The sequence below is a fragment of the Rhinopithecus bieti genome, unplaced genomic scaffold (genome assembly GCF_001698545.2).
Source record: "Rhinopithecus bieti isolate Rb0 unplaced genomic scaffold, ASM169854v2 scaffold_12049, whole genome shotgun sequence".
Classification (NCBI taxonomy): domain Eukaryota; kingdom Metazoa; phylum Chordata; class Mammalia; order Primates; family Cercopithecidae; genus Rhinopithecus; species Rhinopithecus bieti.
In genome coordinates, this window is record NW_016807278.1 from 2,334,239 (window position 1) to 2,355,356 (window position 21,118).

At 49.0% G+C, this 21,118-nt stretch overlaps 1 protein-coding gene across 5 annotated transcripts in view; it reads right to left on the minus strand.

Moving 5' to 3' along the window:
* Positions 1-21,118, minus strand: part of TMCC2 (transmembrane and coiled-coil domain family 2) — a 46,362-nt gene that overhangs the window by 20,960 nt on the left and 4,284 nt on the right. For 4 of the 5 annotated variants that reach the window (XM_017880978.1, XM_017880979.1, XM_017880981.1 and 1 more), the window contains exon 2: positions 10,554-11,105. In XM_017880978.1, the coding sequence (XP_017736467.1) occupies positions 10,554-11,105 (552 nt within the window). Of the gene's footprint in view, positions 1-6,127; positions 6,356-10,553; positions 11,106-21,118 lie in introns of those variants that run through there. The other variant, XM_017880982.1, reaches the window with a different exon arrangement.

The following is a 21,118-nucleotide window of genomic DNA, read 5'->3' on the forward strand; positions in this document are numbered from 1 at the left end:
AAAAAAAAAAAAAAAAAAAAAAAAAACACAAACCACACATTTTGAAGGGTGGGAAACTGGAGAAGTCATAGGCTTTAGGAGCAAAGAACCACGCTGAAAAGCAGCTACATTTAGTAGCTTAGAATACAAGGTGAGGCCTTAAAAAAATCCCAGGCCCTAAATGTGCGGTGAAAATCTCCCAGTGAGGATTCTTCTTTGAAAGGCTGGCAGCTTCTTTTATGCTCACCAAGACTGCTTGGAAATGGAGGTTTGCAAAGTGGTCATTATTCAGAGGTTCTCTCCCCAAGTATTCACTTTCAGCCCAGCCAGAAGGTGCATCTTCTTAGAAACACACATGACCAAAGAGCTCTGCTAACCCCCAGGGAAATGCGAGAGGAAGGATAATATTCTTCAGCATGAACGGCAGCAACCAAGGTGGGCAGGCTTCCTAGGAGTACATGGATAGGCACAGCTGTGTGAGCTGGGAAAGCAGACAGATTAGGTCAGAGTGGAGGAAGATGCAGGGCAGCACCCACATGCACACACCAGGGCACCTTTCAGCTGCTTCCAGGGAGGGAGCATGCCATCTCTCCCGATGGTCCTCTGCCCGTCTAATGCCACACACACTCCTGTTTAGGTAGTCCTTCTTGGGCACAGACATGAGCCCAGATGTTGGGCAGTGAACAGAACCACTTACCTAAGTCACTTTTAGGCAAATCAAAATCTGTACCAGGCAGGCAGGAAAGATGGATGATTTCATGCTTTTACAGTCACTTGCCCTGGAGGAGGCTTTACTGGGAACAGGCCTGAGAGAAAGTGACCCGGAGAAGAAGCCACATTTCCTTTTTGAGCAACTTTTAGGGAGTAGAGCACCCTCTACCCCATCCTGCTTGCCAGGAATAATTTGGAATCATTCCTTTCTAAAAGCAGAGGATTGAAACATTGAATTCTAGTGTGCTCCTGCTGACTCAAGGGCTCAGAGCATACCATGAGCTGATGTGACTAAACGAGAAATGTGTGTGAATGCATTCTCCAAACTGTAGCTTGCTGTTCAGCTGACTGTTGATGCCAGGAAGGCTTTCAAAAGGACAGGAGTGGCACCTCTTGGGGGGCATGCCCATAAGCCATTGAGCCCCTGAGGAGTCAGTAGACAGGCATGGGGCCCAGATTATATTTGGATCTGAAGCTACCTTCTCAGGCAATGAAGAAACCTTATATAATGAAGTTAATGTTACAGAGCACTTGTCTTTCCAGGGCAGGATTCGCCTTTCCAGCTGCCCAGAGGAGGCCTCCTGGTCACAGTATCACCTTGGGTCTGATTCAGCTCCTGCTGAGCCTGCTAAATTATTCACTAGCTATGGACACTAGCCCAGTTCTAGGGTCCCAGTGGTGGGGTATCTGGAGAACTGTAAGGAAGAGGAAAGGAAAAGGAAGAATGAGAACTCCCAGAATCTGATCTGGAGGGGGATCAAAAAGGACAAGAGCAGCAGGAGGCAGGAGGCCTCTAGGTTGGCCTCTGAAAGATTTGGGAAATGGGCTAGGGGTCCAAGAGCCTGTCCCCGGACAGAGAAGAGAGGTAGGAAAAGGCTACTGTCCCCAGAAACGACACTCACTTCCCCCAACTCCCTACTGTAGCTCAGGGGAGCTTCTGATTCCCTAGGAGCCTAGAAGGAATGCAATGGGGTGTGTACATTCATTTTTGCTTCTATTTCAGAGCCCTCTGCTCTGTGGGGTATAAAGAGAAAGCCCAAAATGTGCCTATGAAAAGGACAGGCAGAAGCAGGGATCAGGTTAATGATACTGTATTTCCATTGCCTCATCTGGCACCAGAGGGGACTGGGGTCACGTTTCTCATCTCAGGGATGTGGCAGATCCAGGGAAGAATGTGCTGGGTAGCCGGGGAGACCTGAGCCAACTCCCATGACCCAGCCCACATCATAAGCGCCAGCTCCTCACCGTCTGGAACTCGATGACAGCTACTCTTGCTGACTGCTACCAGCTCTGGCATCGGGGTCTGACACCTGAACCGTGAGCACACCTTCCCCTTGGGCAGCCTTGGAGAGCCCAGGCAGATATCTGGCTGGCCTCTCCCACCTGTGTCTGCAGACAGACAGCTTATTTCTCACCAAGTTTTCACCTGAGCTTGGGGACAAAGGCATCAACAAGGCATGACCTCACATCTTGGCTAGGTAACTTGGAAGTTATCTAATTTTGCCCCCTGTATCCTGGTAATTTCTGTACTTCCAGATGCCAGAGCTAATCTGGAGAATACTGGATATTTTCTTTTTTTTCTTTTCTTTTTCTGAGACTGAGTTTTGCTCTTGTTGCCCAATCTGGAGTGTAATGGTGCGATCTGGGCTCACTGCAATCTCTACCTTCCGGGTTCAAGCAATCCTCCTGCCTCAGCCTCCTGAGTAGCTTGGATTACAGATGCCCACCACCACACCCGGCTAATTTTTGTATTTTTAGTAGAGACAGGGTTTCCACATGTTGGCCAGGGTGGTCTCGAATGCCTGACCTCAGGTGATATGCCCGCCTTGGCCTCCCAAAGTACTGGGATTATAGGCATGAGCCACTGCGCCCGGCCGATACTTTCAATCTAGAAAGAAAGTCAGTGGGTGTTAGTGGGGAAAAGATGCATAAAGGCTAATTCTGGAGGCCAGTTACTTGCTGTCTGATTCTGTCTGAAAAGTCAAGAGAATGCTGCAGCTTATGATGTCTGGTGTCAGAGCTTTAGGTCAGACACAGAGTCCTCACTTTGGGCCCCTCTCCTAATTGGACAGGACCCCTACAAGGCAAGGGGCTTCAACTGAACATGAGGAATTCAAATCAGACTAAAGGAAGAAACTTCTCAGATCTCCAGGCACAAGAGGATATACAGCTGTGCTGGGACCCCAAAGCCTCTGGGGAATAGGGGCTTTGAGTCACTGAGACAGGGAGCAGCAATTCATGGCAAATCACACAGCTGCCCTGCCTTGGCCCGGCAAGCCACTGGCAGCACAGGCACGGCCTTGAAAGGCTCCTCTGAGACTGCTGGCCTGGCTGCCTCTGGCTCTCCCTCTGCCCAAAGGACCTTTCCATGCAGAGAGGAAGAAAGAAGGGCAGAAGAGATGAGATGGGATGGGCGAGGGGAACAGAGGAGGCAGTTGCCCTCCACCACTCCTGGGTGTGAGGGAGGGCAGGCCAGCAGAGGCTGGCGCATGTACCTGCATGGTGGTGTGACTCAGAAGGTGGATGCATTCGTGTGAACATGCAGAGTGTGGCCCGTCTGGGCCCCTTCAGCCTCCCATGCAACCTGGCCTACAAGTTCAGATACATCGGGCGCCCGCATGGCCAGCTGGCTGAGTGGTCATGTTTGGAAACCTCTCTCAGCAGAGCCCGCCCCACCCACCTCTGAACCAGCAGACTCCCAGACATAAACAAACCAGGGCCCCTGGACAGCTGCCAAGATCTGTCTTCTTGGCAAGAGCCAGGGGTTGGGGGGGCCCCTCACTCACCATCCTTCAGAGTAAACAGGGGTGCTTATTTATGCTGGGGCAGAGAAGAAATCTTGTTGGATAAATCCGGTGTGGGAGTGGACGGAGAGCACAGGGCATTCAGAGTCTGCTCTGGCTTAGGTGATGTGCTGAACTCCACTGGTTTCCCTGTCTGGAGCCTGGAGATAACACCTCCATGAGGCCACAGGGAAGCATCCAGTCAGGACATTGTCATCTCTCCACCCTCCTCACTTTACCTGCAGCATGAGTGGGGAGATCTTGGCCCTCTCTTCCTTCCTGCCTGCTCTCAAAGCAGGGCCTGTCATAAAGTCCTGTCCCCAGCACCTCCACAGTCTCCCGAAGCTGTCCAGAAGCCCTCCCAGCTCTGCCCCATGCTGCTTCTCAGCCACACTGCAGGAGGGGAAGGGGTGAGCAGGACACAGTCAGGAGCTGGCTGGCTGTAAACCCAGCACTCCTGCGCTGCATCCCCTTCCTGACACTCCATGCACAAGCCCAGGGGTCAGCTGGGGAGAGGTTCTGAACAAGGCGAGAGGGGACTGATGCCTAACCAGGCCTGGGAGAGATGACAGAAGGGGAATACAACCCTCTGACACTACATTTTCCAGGAACTGCTGTTAAAGAAAAAAAGAAAAAAAAAAAAAAGAAGAGGGAGAAGAGGGTGGGGACCTCATCTGTTTTCTGAGGAGCCAGATGGCTCAACTCCATCTCCACTGGATGTATAATCAGTGGTTCCCTCTCTAGTCTCCAGGGCATGTGCCTCCCAGAGGTTAAGGCAACACACAGATGGAAAACCTGCACTCTCTAATCACCTGCCAATGCCCAAGTGCACCCACAATTGATGACAATTTTTTCCCCACTTTACAAATCTAAGACAGAGACAGCAGTTACTTTTCTGTGTCACATACATACTAGAAAGCAGAATGGCGAGGCTGAGATGATGATTTTTTAAAATGGAGATAGGGTCTCAATCTGTCACCCAGGCTGGAGTGCAGTGGTACAGTCGTGCCTGACTGCAGCTTCAACCTCGCGGGCTCAAGTGATCCTTCCACCTCAGCCTCCCAAGCAGCTGGGACTACAGGTGCATGCTACCACACCCGGCTCATTTTTTAATTCTTTTTGTAGAGATGGGGTCTGACTATGTTGCCCAGGCTGGTCTCAAATTCCTGGGCTCAAGTGATCCACCCATCTCGGCCTCCCAAAGTGCTAGGATTACAGGCAGGAGCCACGCACCCAGCCAACAATGTTTTGTTTTTGTTTTTAAAACAGGAAAGTAATTGAAGGCACAACCTCAAAGACAATTAAGTGGATCTAGCAGGAACAACCAACAGCCAAATTACCATCACCAAGGCTGAGCTGCTTCCCTGGACCGTGAGCCCCTATCTGTCCCCCATCACACCCTGCTCCCCTTGGGGCTTGAGGTCCCCTACTTTCTTGGGATGGGGCTAGGGTGAGCCTCTCCAGGACAGCTGAGGAACTTTAGCTGCCTCTAGGGTGTTGTGGTAACTCAACCCCAACAGGGCTGCCCTGGTCCGAAAGCCAGCTGGTGAGTTCTAAACAATGGCAGGGGGTGTGTGGAGTGGGGGAGGCTTATGAATTAAAAATAGACGCTAGTAACCCCCAGGGATCTTGCAGAGAGCATGTGGGGCTGTGTTTACTAGGGAGAGAAGAATACCTCCTATTCATGCCCAGAGATCAGGGCAAAACCACTACTGCTTCTCACACCAGCCCAGGGCCTCTGGGTGTGGGGGAGTCAGCTGACAGAGTAGGGTTTACTGATGGCTGGAAGACCCTTTTCCTCTGTGACAGGGAAGCACCTTTCTCTCCTCACGATCCCCAGGGCCACGCCCATTCCTGGAAGGATAGCTCCAGGTCAGGAAATCTAGGTTCCTCAAGGGGAAACAGCAACTAAGAGATAAAATCATCCCCCTCGGGCTGAGGCAAACCTGCTCTCCATAGACTTTGCATAAAATGGTCCCCAGCTGGGTTCAGTGATGTCACCTCTCAGATGAGTCTTGGGTACAGACTAGGATCCCTTGTCTCCCTGCCAAGACCTAGCTGGGTGCCATAGACAAGCAGTCTCTTGATTCTCCTAGGCCTTAGTCTATTCATCTGTAAAATGGAGATAACACCTGCTCTGCCAACTTCACAGGTATGTATAATTATAAAGATCAACCAGGTCATACACCTAACAAAGCTGAGGGTTCTAAAGAAGGATATGAAATAGTCACAAGAACAACCATTTCCCCCATTATCACCCTGAACCCAGAGAACTGTCCCCTCATCAGGTCACCCAAAGTCTCTGGGTCTCGTCTTCCATAAGCAGCAAAAAAAGAGTTCCCCCCTCCCATCTGGATATCTCAGGCATGGTGAGCCACATGGCAGAGCCCCACAGAGAAGCTTCCCAGCTAATGCTTCCCCCAGGTCCCGCTTCCCCCAGGCCCCTGCAAACATCCAGTCTTTCACCAGCTTCTGTCAGTGCCCACTGCCCACCCCAACATCTTCCCCCTGCTCAGGAGGTCTTCATGGGAGCCCTAGAGAACCAAAGACAGCAAGGTGCACGGTTTCCCTCCTCATAAAATAGCTGCATACCGGAGACTCCTGCTTGACAGGATTTTTCTAATTTGATTTTTAAAATGTATTCATTGACTCACCCATGAGAGGTGGGCCTGGCTGCCTCTACACGCAGAGTGTCTGCTCATTAAGGGCTGAACAACCTGGTTCATTCTGCTGGGCTCCTCCAGCTCTCAATTTCACAAAGCCACGCCACCCTTTTAGCCAACGCGTGCAGAGCTCCTCACTCTGAGAACAGACTTCTCCCCACTGGAGGCTAGGCTTGCAAATGGTTCAGTCCCATCATTTTAAATACTATCTATATGCTGACAACTCCCAAATTTATGCCTCTAGCTTGGATCTCTCCCCAGAACTCCAGACTCGTACAGCTGACTGCTTATTTGGCATTTCCACGTGGACGTTTAATAGCCACTTCAAACTGAAGGTACCCCAAACGTAGCTCTGATTTCTGCCTCCCCACCTCACACCCCTTGCCAGGTACTCATTCCATTTGCCATCTTCCTTGACTCAGTTATTGGCCATTTCTTCTTTCTGGCTGCCAGGCCGCAAATCTGTGAACCACATTTGACTTCTCTCTTTCTGTCACACCACATAGAATCATCAGAAACCTTTGTGGCTTGATCTTTGAAACCAATCCAGAATCCAGCTACTCTGCCCCAACCCCAGAGTAGTTGGACAGCTTCTGAACCAGATGCCCTGCTCACACCCAGTTTACAGCACTTTGGGAGGCTGAGGAAAGCCAGATCACCTGAGGTCAGGAGTTTGAGACCAGCCTGGCCAACATAGTGAAACCCCATCTCTACTAAAAATACAAAAATTAGGCAGGCGAGGTGGTGGGCATCTATAATCCCAGCTATTCAGGAGGCTGAGGCAGGAGAATCACTTGAACCCAGGAGGTGGAGGTTGCAGTGAGCAGAGATGGGTGACAAAGCAAGACTCTGTCTCAAAAAAAAAAAAAAAAAAATTGGGATATCTTCACCTGGCTTAGCTGTCTCACAGGATTGCTTTAAGGAATTCATAAAACAATGTCTACAAAAGCACTTTCTACGTCGGAAAAGTACAAAACCAAACCCGAGCTGCTATACAGTGCCAGGCACACGGCATATACACAAATGCTTGTTGAATGAATGAACATCCAAACATTTTCAAATGTCAGCATGCACAAGAACTTGAGAAACAGTCTGTGTTGATGAGAGGACAATTTAAAACTATATGTGGAGATGGATCAGCTCTGGTGATCATCTAAGGTAAAAACAACTTTATATCAGAGTTTCCCTTGGGACTTTGATGCTGGAAAACCCACGGGGCCTCACACGCCCCAAATGTAGAATTGTTTGGTCTTCCATCATGTCTCCTTCTCCCACTTCCACTTGAGCTGTCTTCTCTTTCATCTGCCCTCCCACTGGACCTTCCAGACTCCTCCTTCCACAACAAACAAGCTGCCTCCTGCCCATAGTCAGGCACTTGGGCCCCTGCAGGCTCTTACTGCAGCTCCACTTGCCCTGGAGCCTGCATTAATCGCAGTGATTTTTTTCTTCCTCTTCCTCCCTCATTTTGTGTCCTCTGGAGATGGGACCAGCATTCTGCTGTACTCAGTGTTGCTTCAGCACGGCCTCCTTTGAGGTCCCTGCCATTGCACTCTTCTCCCCCACCCTCCAGTCATCAAAGCTACCTGCTGCCCTCCTGTCGGACCACTGTCCTAGGGGGCATCTCCATGTCATGTGGACAGCCCATCCCACAACCTAGCCTCTCAGCTCTTGCCACTGCAAATTATCTTTCCATTCATTCCTTGTTTGTCATGCTCTATGAGTATACTCGGACCTTTGTCTTCCCTACCATCCCCCAAATCGTAAACTCCAATGCCCTCTCCTATCTCTCACTCCTCTTTATTCTTAACATACCTGCTCCCTCACTCCCTCAGTACCCCCATCTCCTTTTCTCCACATTCATCAGCCTTCTCCTATCCCCACCTCCTTCTCTGCTAGCCAAGGTTTCAAGGTCCAACCCTTTGAGCATTCTCTGACCCAAACCCCCAACTCCTTTGTCACCCTTACATGCCATTCCAGCAACCCCCAACCCTGGATTAGCCAGATAATCGTTCAGCTCTGTTCCTACCCTCTGGCTAGGACCACTACAGAGGAAACAATTTGCAACCACTAGGGTGCTGCCAGCACAAATTAGGAGCCTCTACAACACCAGACAGGTCACCTGTGAGTTCCTGCTCAGAGCCTTGCTCTGCCCCAAGCCAAAACTTTACTGCCCTTCTCAAGCCAGCCCTTCCCACCACCCCTACTATTCGCAATAAACAGTTGCACCTTTGGTTTCTTCCCCCATAGAAAATAAAAACAAAGTAAGAATTCATTTCTGCCTCCCAGAAGTGACTCTTTGTGACCAAGGACCATGCTGACATCTGGATCTCACACCCTTTCACCTACTCACTGACCTCACCCCAGTGAGAATTCCCCTTCCTCACTGCTATCTTCAGTCTCTCCCTAATAGGTCCCTCTCCAGTCAACATAGAGGTGGGCTCAGGTGCTTCCCGATTCAAAAAAACCAACAAAACCAGACTGCCTCCACCTGATGCCCTCCTTCTTCCCAGCCAAGCTACACACCTGCCTCCACTTCCACCCTCTCCTTAATCCACAGAAGCTGGCTTTAGGTCATGGTTCCCAATGACAGCCACTGCTGGCTACTGCCTGTGCACATTTCCAAACCCAGATGTGACCTGCCCCTTCTATGCATTTCACTCTGATTACTTCCTCCTCCTTCAAGCTCATTTTTCTTTTGTTTTGCTGCAAGTTTACTTCTATCCATCTGACTGCTCTCTCACAGGCTCCTGGTGCTTGGCCTGCCACTTATATGTCAGTTGGATCTGTCCACGGCCTCCTTCTCATTCGACACATCCTCCTTTGAAGACCTCACCCATACCCATGATTTCAACCTCAGTGCCAGCTCCCAGAGCACTGGCCCCGGCCCAGGACCCTACCCCACAGACCCAATTACTAGCTGGTCCTCCCTAGCTAGACAGCTCCCAAAGGCACTTGCAACTCAGCAGGTCCAAAACTGAACTCATCACCTTCCCCTCAAAACACGCTCCTTCTCCTGTGATTCCTCAACTACAGAATTCCCTCATTTCTTTTATTTCTCTTTATTTGTTTATTTTTTTGAGACTGAGTCTTGCTCTGTCGCCCAGGCTGGAGTGCAGTGGCTTGATCTTGGCTCACTGCAACCTCCGCCTCCCAGGTCCAAGCAATTCTCCTGCCTCAGCCTCCCGAGTAGCTGGGATTACAGTCGCCCACCACCATGCCTGGTTAATTTTTGTAGTTTTAGTAGAGACGGGGTTTCACCATGTTGGCCATAGTGATCTTGAACTCCTGACCTCAAGTGATCCGCCCACCTCGGCCTCCCAAAGTTCTGGGATTACAGGTGTGAGTCACGTACCTGCCCGAATCTACTCTTTATATTGAGACCTAGAGGGACCTTGTCCTGCCAGTTTCCTGCCTAGCACCCCTTGATAGCTTCACACTATTCCCAGACTCAACATGGCAAGGCCTTTTGTGATGTGGCCTCTGCCTACCTGTCAATCCCCAAAAGTGCTAGATGCTCTGGCCATAATGAACCCCCAGTAGCCCCAAGCACCAGCTTGTGTGCTTTTGTACATCCTACGCCCTTCCTTCCCCCTTCCCCTCTCCCAGTTCTTGCCTGGCTAAATTATTTAAGATTCAGCTCAATGGTTTCCTCAAACAGGTCTTTGCCAGCTCCTCGCTCTCCCCTCAAGTCCCCTCTCCCTTGAAGCTCCCACAGCAGCTCCCATCTCTCTGTTCATTCACCCACTCGTGCCCCCTCTAGAGTGAGCTCCACAAGGACAGCAACACTGGCTTGTTCATTCTTGTAGCACAAAATAATAATTCAATAGATACTTGTTACATGAATAAAAGAACGAATATATAAATTCATGAAGTGCCAAACTAGCTTTTCTCCTTCCCAAATCACCCTTCATGGATTCCCTATCTTCTTTGGTTGGTGCCAAAAGTAAAGATGATACTACTCCAGGCTCTATTCCAAGTATGTTATATATATTAACTCATTTAGTCCTACAACTGTACTATTATTATCCTCATTTTCAACTGGTGACACAAGCATAAAGAGGTTAACTGAGTAAGTGGCAGAACCAGGGTTGCTTCCAGTCTATGCTTTAAACTACTATACATATTGCTTCTTGATAGCCCATTTAAGGAAAACAAGTCAACATTAATACCAGTATGAACAAAACACAATTTTGAAAAACAAAACCCTGAGGAAACAAAAATTAGCCATCCTGGGAATCATCTCTTGTTTTTGGCCTAGTCATATCTGACTCCTTTAACCAAGGCAGATAACTCTGCAGGCGGCAGGGTGTCAGGATCTGCCAGGCAGGGCCCCCGGTTCAGCTCCCCAGATCTCAAGGCCCCTCAGCAGATGGCCCTTGCCTTTGAGTCTCCCCCTGCCCCAGAAGGCCCACCTCACCTTGTCCCCGATGCCTTCGGCCTCCTCAGCCAGGAGGTACACATTGCTGCCATCGGCCAGCAGCAGAGCAGTGTCAGTGGTGGAGGAAGAGCGGGGACGGCACTGGTGCTGGTGCAGGATGGCGGCCAGGCTGCTGTCCTGGGGGGCCTTCCGCAGCAGGTGAGGGCTGCCACGCTGGGGCTCCAGGGAGCTACTCTTGGTGCGCCGGCTGCTGCTCCCGCTGCTGCCACCCCCACTGCTGCTGTGCAGGCTGGCGCCCCGCTTGATGGAGGGCCGGGACCGGATCTGCTGCAGCACACGGTTGAAGGCAGTGGGCCGGGCAGGCAGATCGTGCAGGGACATGGCGTAGGAGACGCGGTGCATCTCCGGAGAGCGCTCCTTCTCATCTGGGGAGTCATGGTCGGACATACCCTGCTGCTGCTGCTGCTGCTGCTGCTGCTGCTGGGAATCCTGAGACGTCTGGTGCTCCCTTTCCCGAGACCGACGGCGGCTGTGGAACAGGTGCTTCAGACCGTGGCCAAACATGGAGCCCTCTGACAGCTGCTGGATTTTCTGAAGGGGGAGAGATGAAGAACCCTGGTGAGTGGAAAGCTCTTGATTGCCTAGTCAGTGTGGGGGTGAAGGTGAAGGGTCTGTCCTTGGTGGACTGGCATAGCTAATGCAGCCATCTGAACCTGGAAGATCTCTATAGATGGCATGTCATGCATAAAAGGTCACTTTGCGAAAAGGTGGCAACCCAGACCCATCCTTTCATTCCCAAAGAGATGTGCCCCCACGGTTTTCCACAGGACATTCCCAATCAAAATGTAGATTCAGAGTTTCTAGGAATAATGCTCTCAGGGCTTCAGTCTGAGGCTTAATGGCATACATAGATAGCACTTGGCTCATGGGGTTGTATCCCTCTAGATTGATACCCCCACCCCCAGTCCTTCCCTCCTTCCAAGTTAGACATCCCTTCAAGCTGTACCAGCTCTTTCAGGCCACCAAGCATTGATTTCCAAAGATGCCCAATTCCAACATTCCCCCAGGAAAATCAGGGTCATACAATCAGGTTATACTGTTGTAGCAGACACTGCTAACTGCCTACCCAATATCTATTTCTCTTTCTTTCTTACCAACCAAACTGCAAGGACTTAACTCACCTTGCTAAAAATTCCTGCCTCATCAGACTCCCTTGCAGCTAGGAGTAGCCACATGACAGTTTGGGCCAACAAAAAGCAAGGTGAGTTTCTGGGAACACTTTTGCTTTCCTGATAAAGGCACTGGTCCTTTCCACATCTTCCCATCTGGAATGGGAATGTAGTGCCTGGAGATGCAGTGGCCATTCTGCAACCACAAGGTGACATGGTTGATGATGAGGGCCTGCACACAGACGGGGGAGCCCAAGGGACAGTCCTGGGAACTTGAAAGTCTATGGAGCCACCAAACCAGCTGTGAACAACTATCCTGGGATTCTTGTGGCATGAAATAAACCCATCTTTGTCTACACAACTCTAGTATGATTTTCTGTTATTTGCAGCCAATCTCATTCCTGATATGGTTGGCAATGAAATAAACTTTACTTCTATGAGCAAACCTCGTGACATAGTCAGTAACGTGACCAATTCTTTAGCATACACATCGGAACAAGCTATCCAAGTGAGTGTCTTTCCCCTTAGACCCACAGAGGCCCTGCAACCCGGTGCTGCCCTGGCCACAGCCTTTCCTCTCAGCCCTGTCGCTGAGATTCTCCAGCTGCTCCTCCGGCAAGACTGCTCCCAGAGGGGCAGCTGGATGGCCTGCCAGGGCGAGCAACTGTGGGATAATTCCAGACAGCTGCTTCTGTCAGGGGACGGCTTATCTGGCCAGGCTGAGCCCTCTATGAGAGCTTTGGAGCCGTTGGGAGGAGGGGTGAGACTTGGAGGACCAGGAGACACCTCACATTCTGCAGCTCCTTAGAGGAAAACTCAGGACCCAGCCATGTGGGACTCAATGAGCCATAGCAGGATTTCCTGTGATGAACAACCTACAATCTTACCAGGCAGCCTCAATCTTTTAAAAAATGTTCCAAAAAATGACACAGACTGGATTTTCTTTTTTTTTTTCCCTAGAAACAACCTTACAGAGCAGAAAATCTAGACCATATAGAAACCAAGAAAAAGCAACCTGAATCCTCTGAATGAGCTGACCCCACTCTTAGGTTACTTTACAACTCAGCCTTGAGTTTGTGCAGATGGCTGCACTTACAGCTGGATACAAACAACTACACTATTACGTATTTGTGTAAAATTTTAGGATTTTCATTTTTCACCTCATTTGAGCACCCCCAGAATCTTCAAAGTAGGTGAGGCCCTTACATCACCCATTTTACAGACCAGATAAATTACATCATCACAACTCATCACGAACTAACGGTTTTTCATTTTAAAGAAGCTTTGTATCCTGCATTATCCCATCTGGTTTTCCTAAATAGTAACAAAACCAACAACTGGAACATCTCCTTTTAGAGATGAGGAAATTAAGGCTACCACGATTCCCTCTCAAGAACTGAGTTCTGGGGCGGCCCTCGAGATGCTAAGTTACACAATGCCAGGTTTTCCCACAGGAGTTACCATCCCCTGGGGGCCAGCTTGAGGCAGGATCACAAGGCTCACCTGAGTCTGTGCTGGGAAGAACCAAGATGTCAACTCTGCCATGGACTTGGAACGGACCAGATCCTGCAGTCTCCAGAACAGGGACACGCCAGGACACCTCCCTCTTCCCCAGGCCCAAGCTGATGTGAGACCTCCCTCCAGGTACTGTGATGGGGCCAGCTGCCTCTGCCAAATCGTCACATTCCATAATACAGATTGTCTTTCTAGCATTCTATTCCAGGTCCCTTCCTCTTCTCCCCCCATTCCGAAACTGGCTTCTCCAACACTGAGGATCCACTCAGGCAGAAAGAGTTTCCCTTCTAAAGACTTCAGCAGAGGTCCTAGAGTTCTGAGGCATTTCCTTTCCCCTATCCCTGGGAGGCCGGTGGAGGTGCCAGGGAGAGCTATGGCAGCCACCAATGTCTGCTATATTGCCTTGGAGCCTAAAATCTTTGGTCAATTTGCTTTTAAAATTTATACAACAGCATTTTGCAAAGTGCATTCCGATTTATACTGTCATTATAATCTGACACTAGCCTAATCTCAGGAGCTAGAAATGTGAGACATCACAGCATCAGTCTATTTTGCAGATGAAGAAGCGGAAGCACAGCATAGCTAAGTGGCTCATCCAAGCCACACAGAGAAACCAACTTCTAATTGAATTTACCTTCATGGGCCCATACACCGATTTCTTTTTTTTTTTTTTGAGACAGAATCTCGCTCTGTTGCCCAGGCTGGAGTGCAATGGTGTGAGCTTGGCTCACTGCAACCTCCACCTCCCAGGTTCAAGCACTTCTCCTGCCTCAGCCTCCCGAGGAGCTGGGACTACAGGCGTGTACCACCACACCTGGCTAATTTTTGTGTTTTTAGTAGAGATGCGGTTTCACCATGTTAGCCAGGCTGGTCTTGAACTCCTGACCTCAGGTGATCCGCCCACCTCGGCCTCCCAAAGTGCTGAGATAACAGGCATGAGCCACCACGCCCGGCCCCATACACTGATTTCAAGACTAAAGTAGATAGGGTATTTGCATGCGTCCCAGAACAGTATCAAAGGCAGGAGCAAAACAAAAATGCCTGGGTCAAGGGTTGTTAGGTCCCCTGAACTGCAGTTGTGATCTGCCCATCCCATGTTATAGGACAAGACCCTCAACTATAAAGTCTTTACTTTCCACCTCCCTGAGCTGTCCTGTAGGTGAAGGAAACCTAAGGAAAGTGACCAGGAGACCCCAGGACCTTTGCCCCAGCAGACCAAGGAATCTATCAAAGTCTGTGGCAGGCAGGAGGGAAAGAACAAAAAAGAAGTCAAAGAACAATGTGCGGAGAGAGGAGATTGCTCCAAATGAAGGGGTTTTTCCTTACTGATAAGGTGCGAGGCGGGAACAGCAAAGTGACGCATGGGCTGGGCTGCTTCTGTATGTGGGTGTCAGGGAGGAGATGGTTAAGGAGTTTTGACATAACACAGTAAGTGTTAAAAAAAAAAAAAAAAAAAAAAAAAAAAACTCAGCACATACACATAACCAGCTACAAGTTTCAGAAGTGAGGAAAACCATGGTGACTAGCTTAAGGGAACTTAGCCGCCAACGCAACAGAAAGCACCACCTGCTCTGACTAACAGGTTCCAGCTCCTAAAATGTCACTTGCTTTTCCACATTGACTTTTGCTTTTCCCTGGCTGCCAGAAACCATTCTGGTGGCCAAATGAAGCCATGTAGTAGAGAGCCGAGAGGTGGGACACAAACAGGGCTTTCATGATCCATAAGACCAAAGCAAGAAGTGCCGTCCCCAGAATTGGCCAGAAGGTAGTCAGAAAGGAGAGCCTCCCAGGGTGAGTTGCCCTGGGGAAGGAAGTGAGGGGAGTTGGCTGTCCCTCTCCTGGAACTATCTGAAAGGGCAGGAAGGACCCCATCTCCTTGGGTGACATTGCCCTTTCAGGAAGAAAGGGAGGACTAGATGGCTTCTGAAAGATCCTTCCTGAGAAGGCTGTGGTTTCTGAACAGTTGGGCTTCATCCGTCTTTCTCCCTGGGTGTGGGTCTCCCAAAGGGGAAGTTTGCTCCAAAATCTGCAAACACAGCTGCATAAATCCAAAACTAAAATGCCTCGGGGTACAGTGTCACTGGCACCATCTGGCTAAAAATGACCAAAAGTGGTTTCTAATTTTTACAGGTCCCTGTGTTCTCCACAAATCCCAGGAAAGCTTAAAGTCACACTAATCTATAGCTAATTATCCCACCTGGCAGCTGACTGCATAGCCCTTCCTCCTACCTGGGTTTGAAACTCCTTCTGCCCTACCAACAGTTTGGCTGTGAGGGTTCAGTGGGGTGACTGGGTCACCCTGAGCCTTTGCCAGCCTAGGTCGCCAACGTTCCTCTATTTATAGGGTCTCTATGGAAACAGGGCCAGCATTAGAGAACTAATCACTGTAAAAACCCACAGAGTTCTACTCTCAGGATCCGAAGTGGATTGAAGAAGTCTCCAATTGCCCTTAAGAAGTTCTGGGTGGGGAGCCTGGGTGGGAGCAGGAGAGGAACGATTACCCCAGGTTTGGCGCTGATGACCACAGTGGTGTACAGTAGGCAGCTGCAACTGCTCAGGCCCACTTGGAGTTTCTATTGGAAACCCAGTGATGAAAGCTTTTTGGAATCATTTATTTCTTTCTCAGCCTCACAGCTGACAAAAAAAAAAAAAAAAAAAAAAAAAAAAAAAAAACTCAACTCATGGGCACACAGGCAAATAATTCCCCCATTCTCAATTTTATTTTGATTCCTTTCTCCTTCATTGCTTAGAGAATTCTGCCTGGAGCCAAAGCAAGTGGGAAAAGGTCACCTCATCCACCATGTCTTTAGGCAGAACTGATTCAGCACACACCAACATAGAAGACTTTTATTAAAGTTCCCAGCATAGTGTGCCCTCTCTGCCTCTTTGCATCCTACCCATCCTTCACCACCTCGCCACTCCATAAAGCCCTCTCTGATCACACCAGTCTGCAGCGATTTCACCCTGCTCTGAACACATAAGCGCTCATTATCTGCACCACTCATTTTGCAATTAATCGTGTACTGCCTTGTGACATCGCTTCCAGTGCTCTCTCCAACTGTTATCCAACTTCTCACCTGCTGATGGACGGAACCTTTGAGGGCAATATGAGTGACTGGACAGCAGGAGCTACAGCACCTACATCTGTGTCCCTAACATTACCTGGCAGAGGCCTTAACACAAACATGGAAGACTGCTATGTAAATTATTTGTTCATTTATTTTCTGAGCAGCCACTATCCAAGTCTATACAAATCCATCTTACAAAGGTGATTTTAATCCTTAGATGGCTATCTTTTCCAAAGACATAACCTTTCACAAATATTTCAAATGCTCCAACAGCCTTTTCTTGTGTCTAACTCAGATTTCTCCTGCTGCAGTTTAACCCTCTTCTCACTCTATTATCTTAGTAACCGCCAAGACTGAGTTGGCTTGGGAGGAGATGAACACAGGCCAAGGAGCCAGAATGTGTGTGATGTCTTCAAGAATGGCTTAGGGAGGGCTCGGGTGGGGGGGCTCATGTCCTTATAGCCAGCTTTGTTTTCCCTGGTGGACATCACTCAGTTAACCTGGCTGGAATAAGGAAGCCTTTAGTCATTTGGTTTGAAAATAATTGTTTTTTTTTTTTTTTTTTTTTGAGAAAGAGTCTTGCTTTGTCACCTAGGCTGGAGTGCAATGGCGTGATCTCGATTCACTGCAACCTCTGCCTGCTGGGTTCAAGCAAATCTCCTGCCTTAGCCTCCCAAGCAGCTGGGACTATAGGGACACACCATCATGCCTGGCTAATTTTTTGTATTTTTAGTAGAGACGGGTTTTCACCATGCTGGCCAGGCTGGTCTCGAACTGCTGACCTTGTGATCTCCCTGCCTCAGCCTCCCAAAGTGCTGGGATTACAGGTGTGAGCCATTGCACCCAGCCAAATAACTGTTTTTCTAGCATAGTCACAAAACATACCTGTTATCCCCAACAGCTTTGTTCTAACTTCTTACATGAAGACAGACTTAAGTGTTTGGCTGACAAAGGTGGACCCTGTCCAGTTATGGCCTCATTCCAAAAATGTACCATGCTAGTAGTCTACGGGGATTTCAGAGGCAGATGCCATTTCTTAAGGGAGAGATGGAAACAGAAATGAGTTTTGAGTTGGCCTTTAAGACCACCACTGAGAAGCTGCCTGAGCCCTTTTCCCCAGCTCCTGATAACCCCATACTCTTTTAAAACTTCAACCCAAAATTTAGGTCCTATCAGACGTTTCAACTCCTTGTTGAAGGAAATTCTTTTTTTTTTTTTTTGAGACAGAGTCTTGCTCTGTCACCCAGGCTGGAGTGCAGTGGCCGGATCTCAGCTCACTGCAGGCTCTGTCTTCCGGGTTTATGCCATTCTCCTGCCTCAGCCTCCCGAGTAGCTGGGACTACAGGTGCCCGCCACCTTGCCCAGCTAGTTTTTTGTATTTTTTAGTAGAGATGGGGTTTCACCGGGTTAGCCAGGATGGTCTCAATCTCCTGACCTCGTGATCCACCCGTCTCGGCCTCCCAAAGTGCTGGGATTACAGGCTTGAGCCACCGCGCCCGGCCTGAAGGAAATTCTTAATGGGATTGGCAGTGAAGACACAATTAGATACACAAAAAGAAGCACATTCTGTAAATACTGAGCCTGCCAGACAGTTCCCACTAGAACAACTAGGGCAGCTGGGAATTAATCTAGAACTCAATATGTGGCAGGAGAACAGGGAGCTTCGTTTGCCACATGCTTTCCCATCGGTCACCAGTTCCCCCAGAGCCCACATACAGGGCTGCTCTGAATATTACTGAAGGTTGGAGGGGGTGGGGATGGGGCAATCCTGGGCCTTCCAACCCTCTGCCTGCCTCATATAAGGTGCAAGCGGGACAAAACAGATAACTTCAGCATTTGCACTACCCTCCATTGTTCCTGACCATTCTAGTCAAACAGGGCAAAGACTCTACAAAAGCACTTGCTACCTCACTCCCCCCATTTGGAAAGCCCCTCTTCTCTTGTTTGGTAATAAACGTTCCACCCCTTCTTTAAAATCCTGCTCTAGGCTGTGCGCAGTGGCTCACGCTTATAATCCCAGCACTTTGGGAGGCCAAAGAGAGTGGATCACCTGAGGTCAGGAGTTTCAGACCAGCCTGGCAAACATGATGAATACCCCATCTCTACTCAAAATACAAAATTAGCTGGGTATGGTGGTGCATGCCTGTAGTCCCAGCTACTCGGGAGGCTGAGACAGGAGAATCGCTTGAACCTGGGAGGCAGAGGCTGCAGTGAGCTGAGATTGTGCCACTGCACTCCAGCCTGAGCGAGACAGAATGAGACTCCATCTCAAACAAACAAAAAAAAATCTTGCTCTAAACCCACCTCTTGCAGTACAACTTTCCTGATAAATCCCCATAAGTTTCTGATTGCACTGCATGATGCATTAAGCACCCTTAAACTTATGTGTATTTCCACTATGGTTTTCTTGCAAGTATTTCATCCTATTTGACCTAGAAGCTCACCTGGAGGTGAGGCCAAATAACCAATTTCCCAATTCTTTGTTTTTAGGCATACCTCAATTCTACCTCCTCTGATGAAACTTACCCCAGGCGTCTGGCTCCCACCTGAGATTGCAGGAATCTTCAAGCCTTAACATATCTACTGGGGCCTCAAGATGCAGCAGGCCCTCAGAGAGCCATCCCAACCATAAGCTCCTGGAGAGCCCCAGGAAATGCACACATCTTCATCCCACCCACGTTCTTATGAAGTAGTTTGTCTTCTCCTTCATTTAAAAAATGAAGAAACTCTCCACTCCCACTGCTTCGCTTGACTAACCTTTAAAAAAAAAAAAAGGAGAAACTGAGACCTATAAATTTTATCAAAACCCTGAGCCTTGAAAAAATATATATGTAAGAAATAAACAAATAGAAAACAAGCACGGGCTTCTCGGGAATGTCAATTTTTTTTTTTCTTGACTTAGGTAGACGAGGTGTCTGTTTTGCTTCTGTTATTTAAATTGCACACGTTTTCAGGCACTTTTATAAGCATATTTCATAATTTAATTCAGCAGCACCTTTCCTGCTGAAGGTGGTCAGTATCTGCTGACTGCATGAACCCTTCTCTAGTGGGCTCTCCGCAGGAGCGCTGAAGGAACACAGGCCACTCACAGTGGGAGGAAGCTGCCTGGGACCACCAGGAAAGGCGGAGAGCCAGCAGGGAGAACCACACAGGACTCAGCTGTGACTTTCTCTCAGATATCTGGCTTCAAATTATTTTTCCTGCTCTTCACTAAGTAGGCAGGAAGACCAGTGCATGGTGTGACTAAAACATGAGCTGGAACCCAAATGAGTCTTGAGTCAAAAGTGCTTCAAACCAGGAGGGGAATGATGGAATTTGGAGCTCCCCCTTTTTCTTCAGGGAAAGATATTAATACTGCTCAGAAATCTCCGGGGAAATTACTTAAAGGGGCTTTTGTGAGAGGAAAGAGAACCTTAGGGGAAATCCAGGGGGAAAGCCCGGGTCAGCATCCCCAGACACCTCCTTTCAGGAAAGGGTCAATTCTTCCCACTGCACAAGGGGTGAGAGAGGTAGGGAGGTCGGTAATTTCCTCCCATGCCTTCAGGCTTCCATCACGTATCAGGATAGAACCAGCACACCCTTAAGCTTGGCCACTCATCCTGGGCCTCAGAAGTATCTACCACACATTCACACTTTTTTTGTTTTTGTTTTTGTTTTGAGATAGGGTCTTGCTTTGTAGCCTAGGCTGGAGCACAGTGGCATGATCATGGCTCACTGCAGCCTCAGCCTCAACCTCCTGGGCTTAGGCGATCCTCCCACCTCAGCCTCCCAAGTAGCTGAGACTACAGGTGTGTGCCACTGCACTTGGCTAATTTTTGTATTTTTAGTAGAGACAGGATTTTACCATGTTGGCCAGGATGGTCTCAAACTCCTGGCCTCAAGTGATCCACCAACCTTGGCCTACCCAAGTGCTGGGATTACTGGCATGAGCCACCCACCGCTCCTGGCCTGTATGCTGTATTTTTAACAGGAATGTGTGTTCCCTGTCTGCAGTATTTCCCTAAGCTTCCCATCTCCTCCCATATGCAATGGAACTGGGTTTTCTTGCTGTAGAATTCTGGTGTACTTTTGGTCAGCCAGCACTCTCTGTGGCTTAGCAACCCCAGTATCTCCTCCCAACAAGCAGGGAATCTGTTAGCGGCAAAAGACTGGACGATAAGGACAAATGAATCGAAACAGGAACTCGAGTGGTTCAACAGGAATTCAAGCTCCAAGTGGCTGAAGAATGGGACTGAACTGTTGTGTTCCTGTTGTGGGAGTGTCTACTGAGATTTTCCCCGAAGGTCCCACAGGTGTGTAGAACAGTTGAGAAGGCCCTCAATGTATCTGCATGAGCCTCCTGTGAGGCAATGTCCATTTTTAGGTTATTTTTCAATTACAGTTTTAAAATTGCTGCTTAACTACTACTTTTCACTGGCCCTTCCCACCCTATAATCACAGATCCCAGGGCACTGTAGCAGAAATTCACAGTGCACAGTAAGATGGTCCACAGTGCTAAAGGACCAGAGGGAGACCACAGGAGCCCCTGAAACCACGGACTGTCACTAAACACCATTCAGATCTCTTTGGCAAAGATAAAAATTCTCTCCTCTTCCCCTACCTCCCCAACCTCTATGGAGGTGCTTTATACAGAGTCTCTTATTTTTTTGTTTGCCCCTTTCCCAAGATGATTTCTTCCAATGCACTTAATTCATCACAGTGCCTGGAGCTGTCATGACAAAATAGAAGTGGGACTAAGGTACCAAAAGTTATCATCTCCAAAGTTTAAAATGAAAACAAAAGGAAACCAGACTGCTTATCTGCCTCGACCGAACACAGGTATGAGGTAGGGAGCATTAAAAATTAAACACCC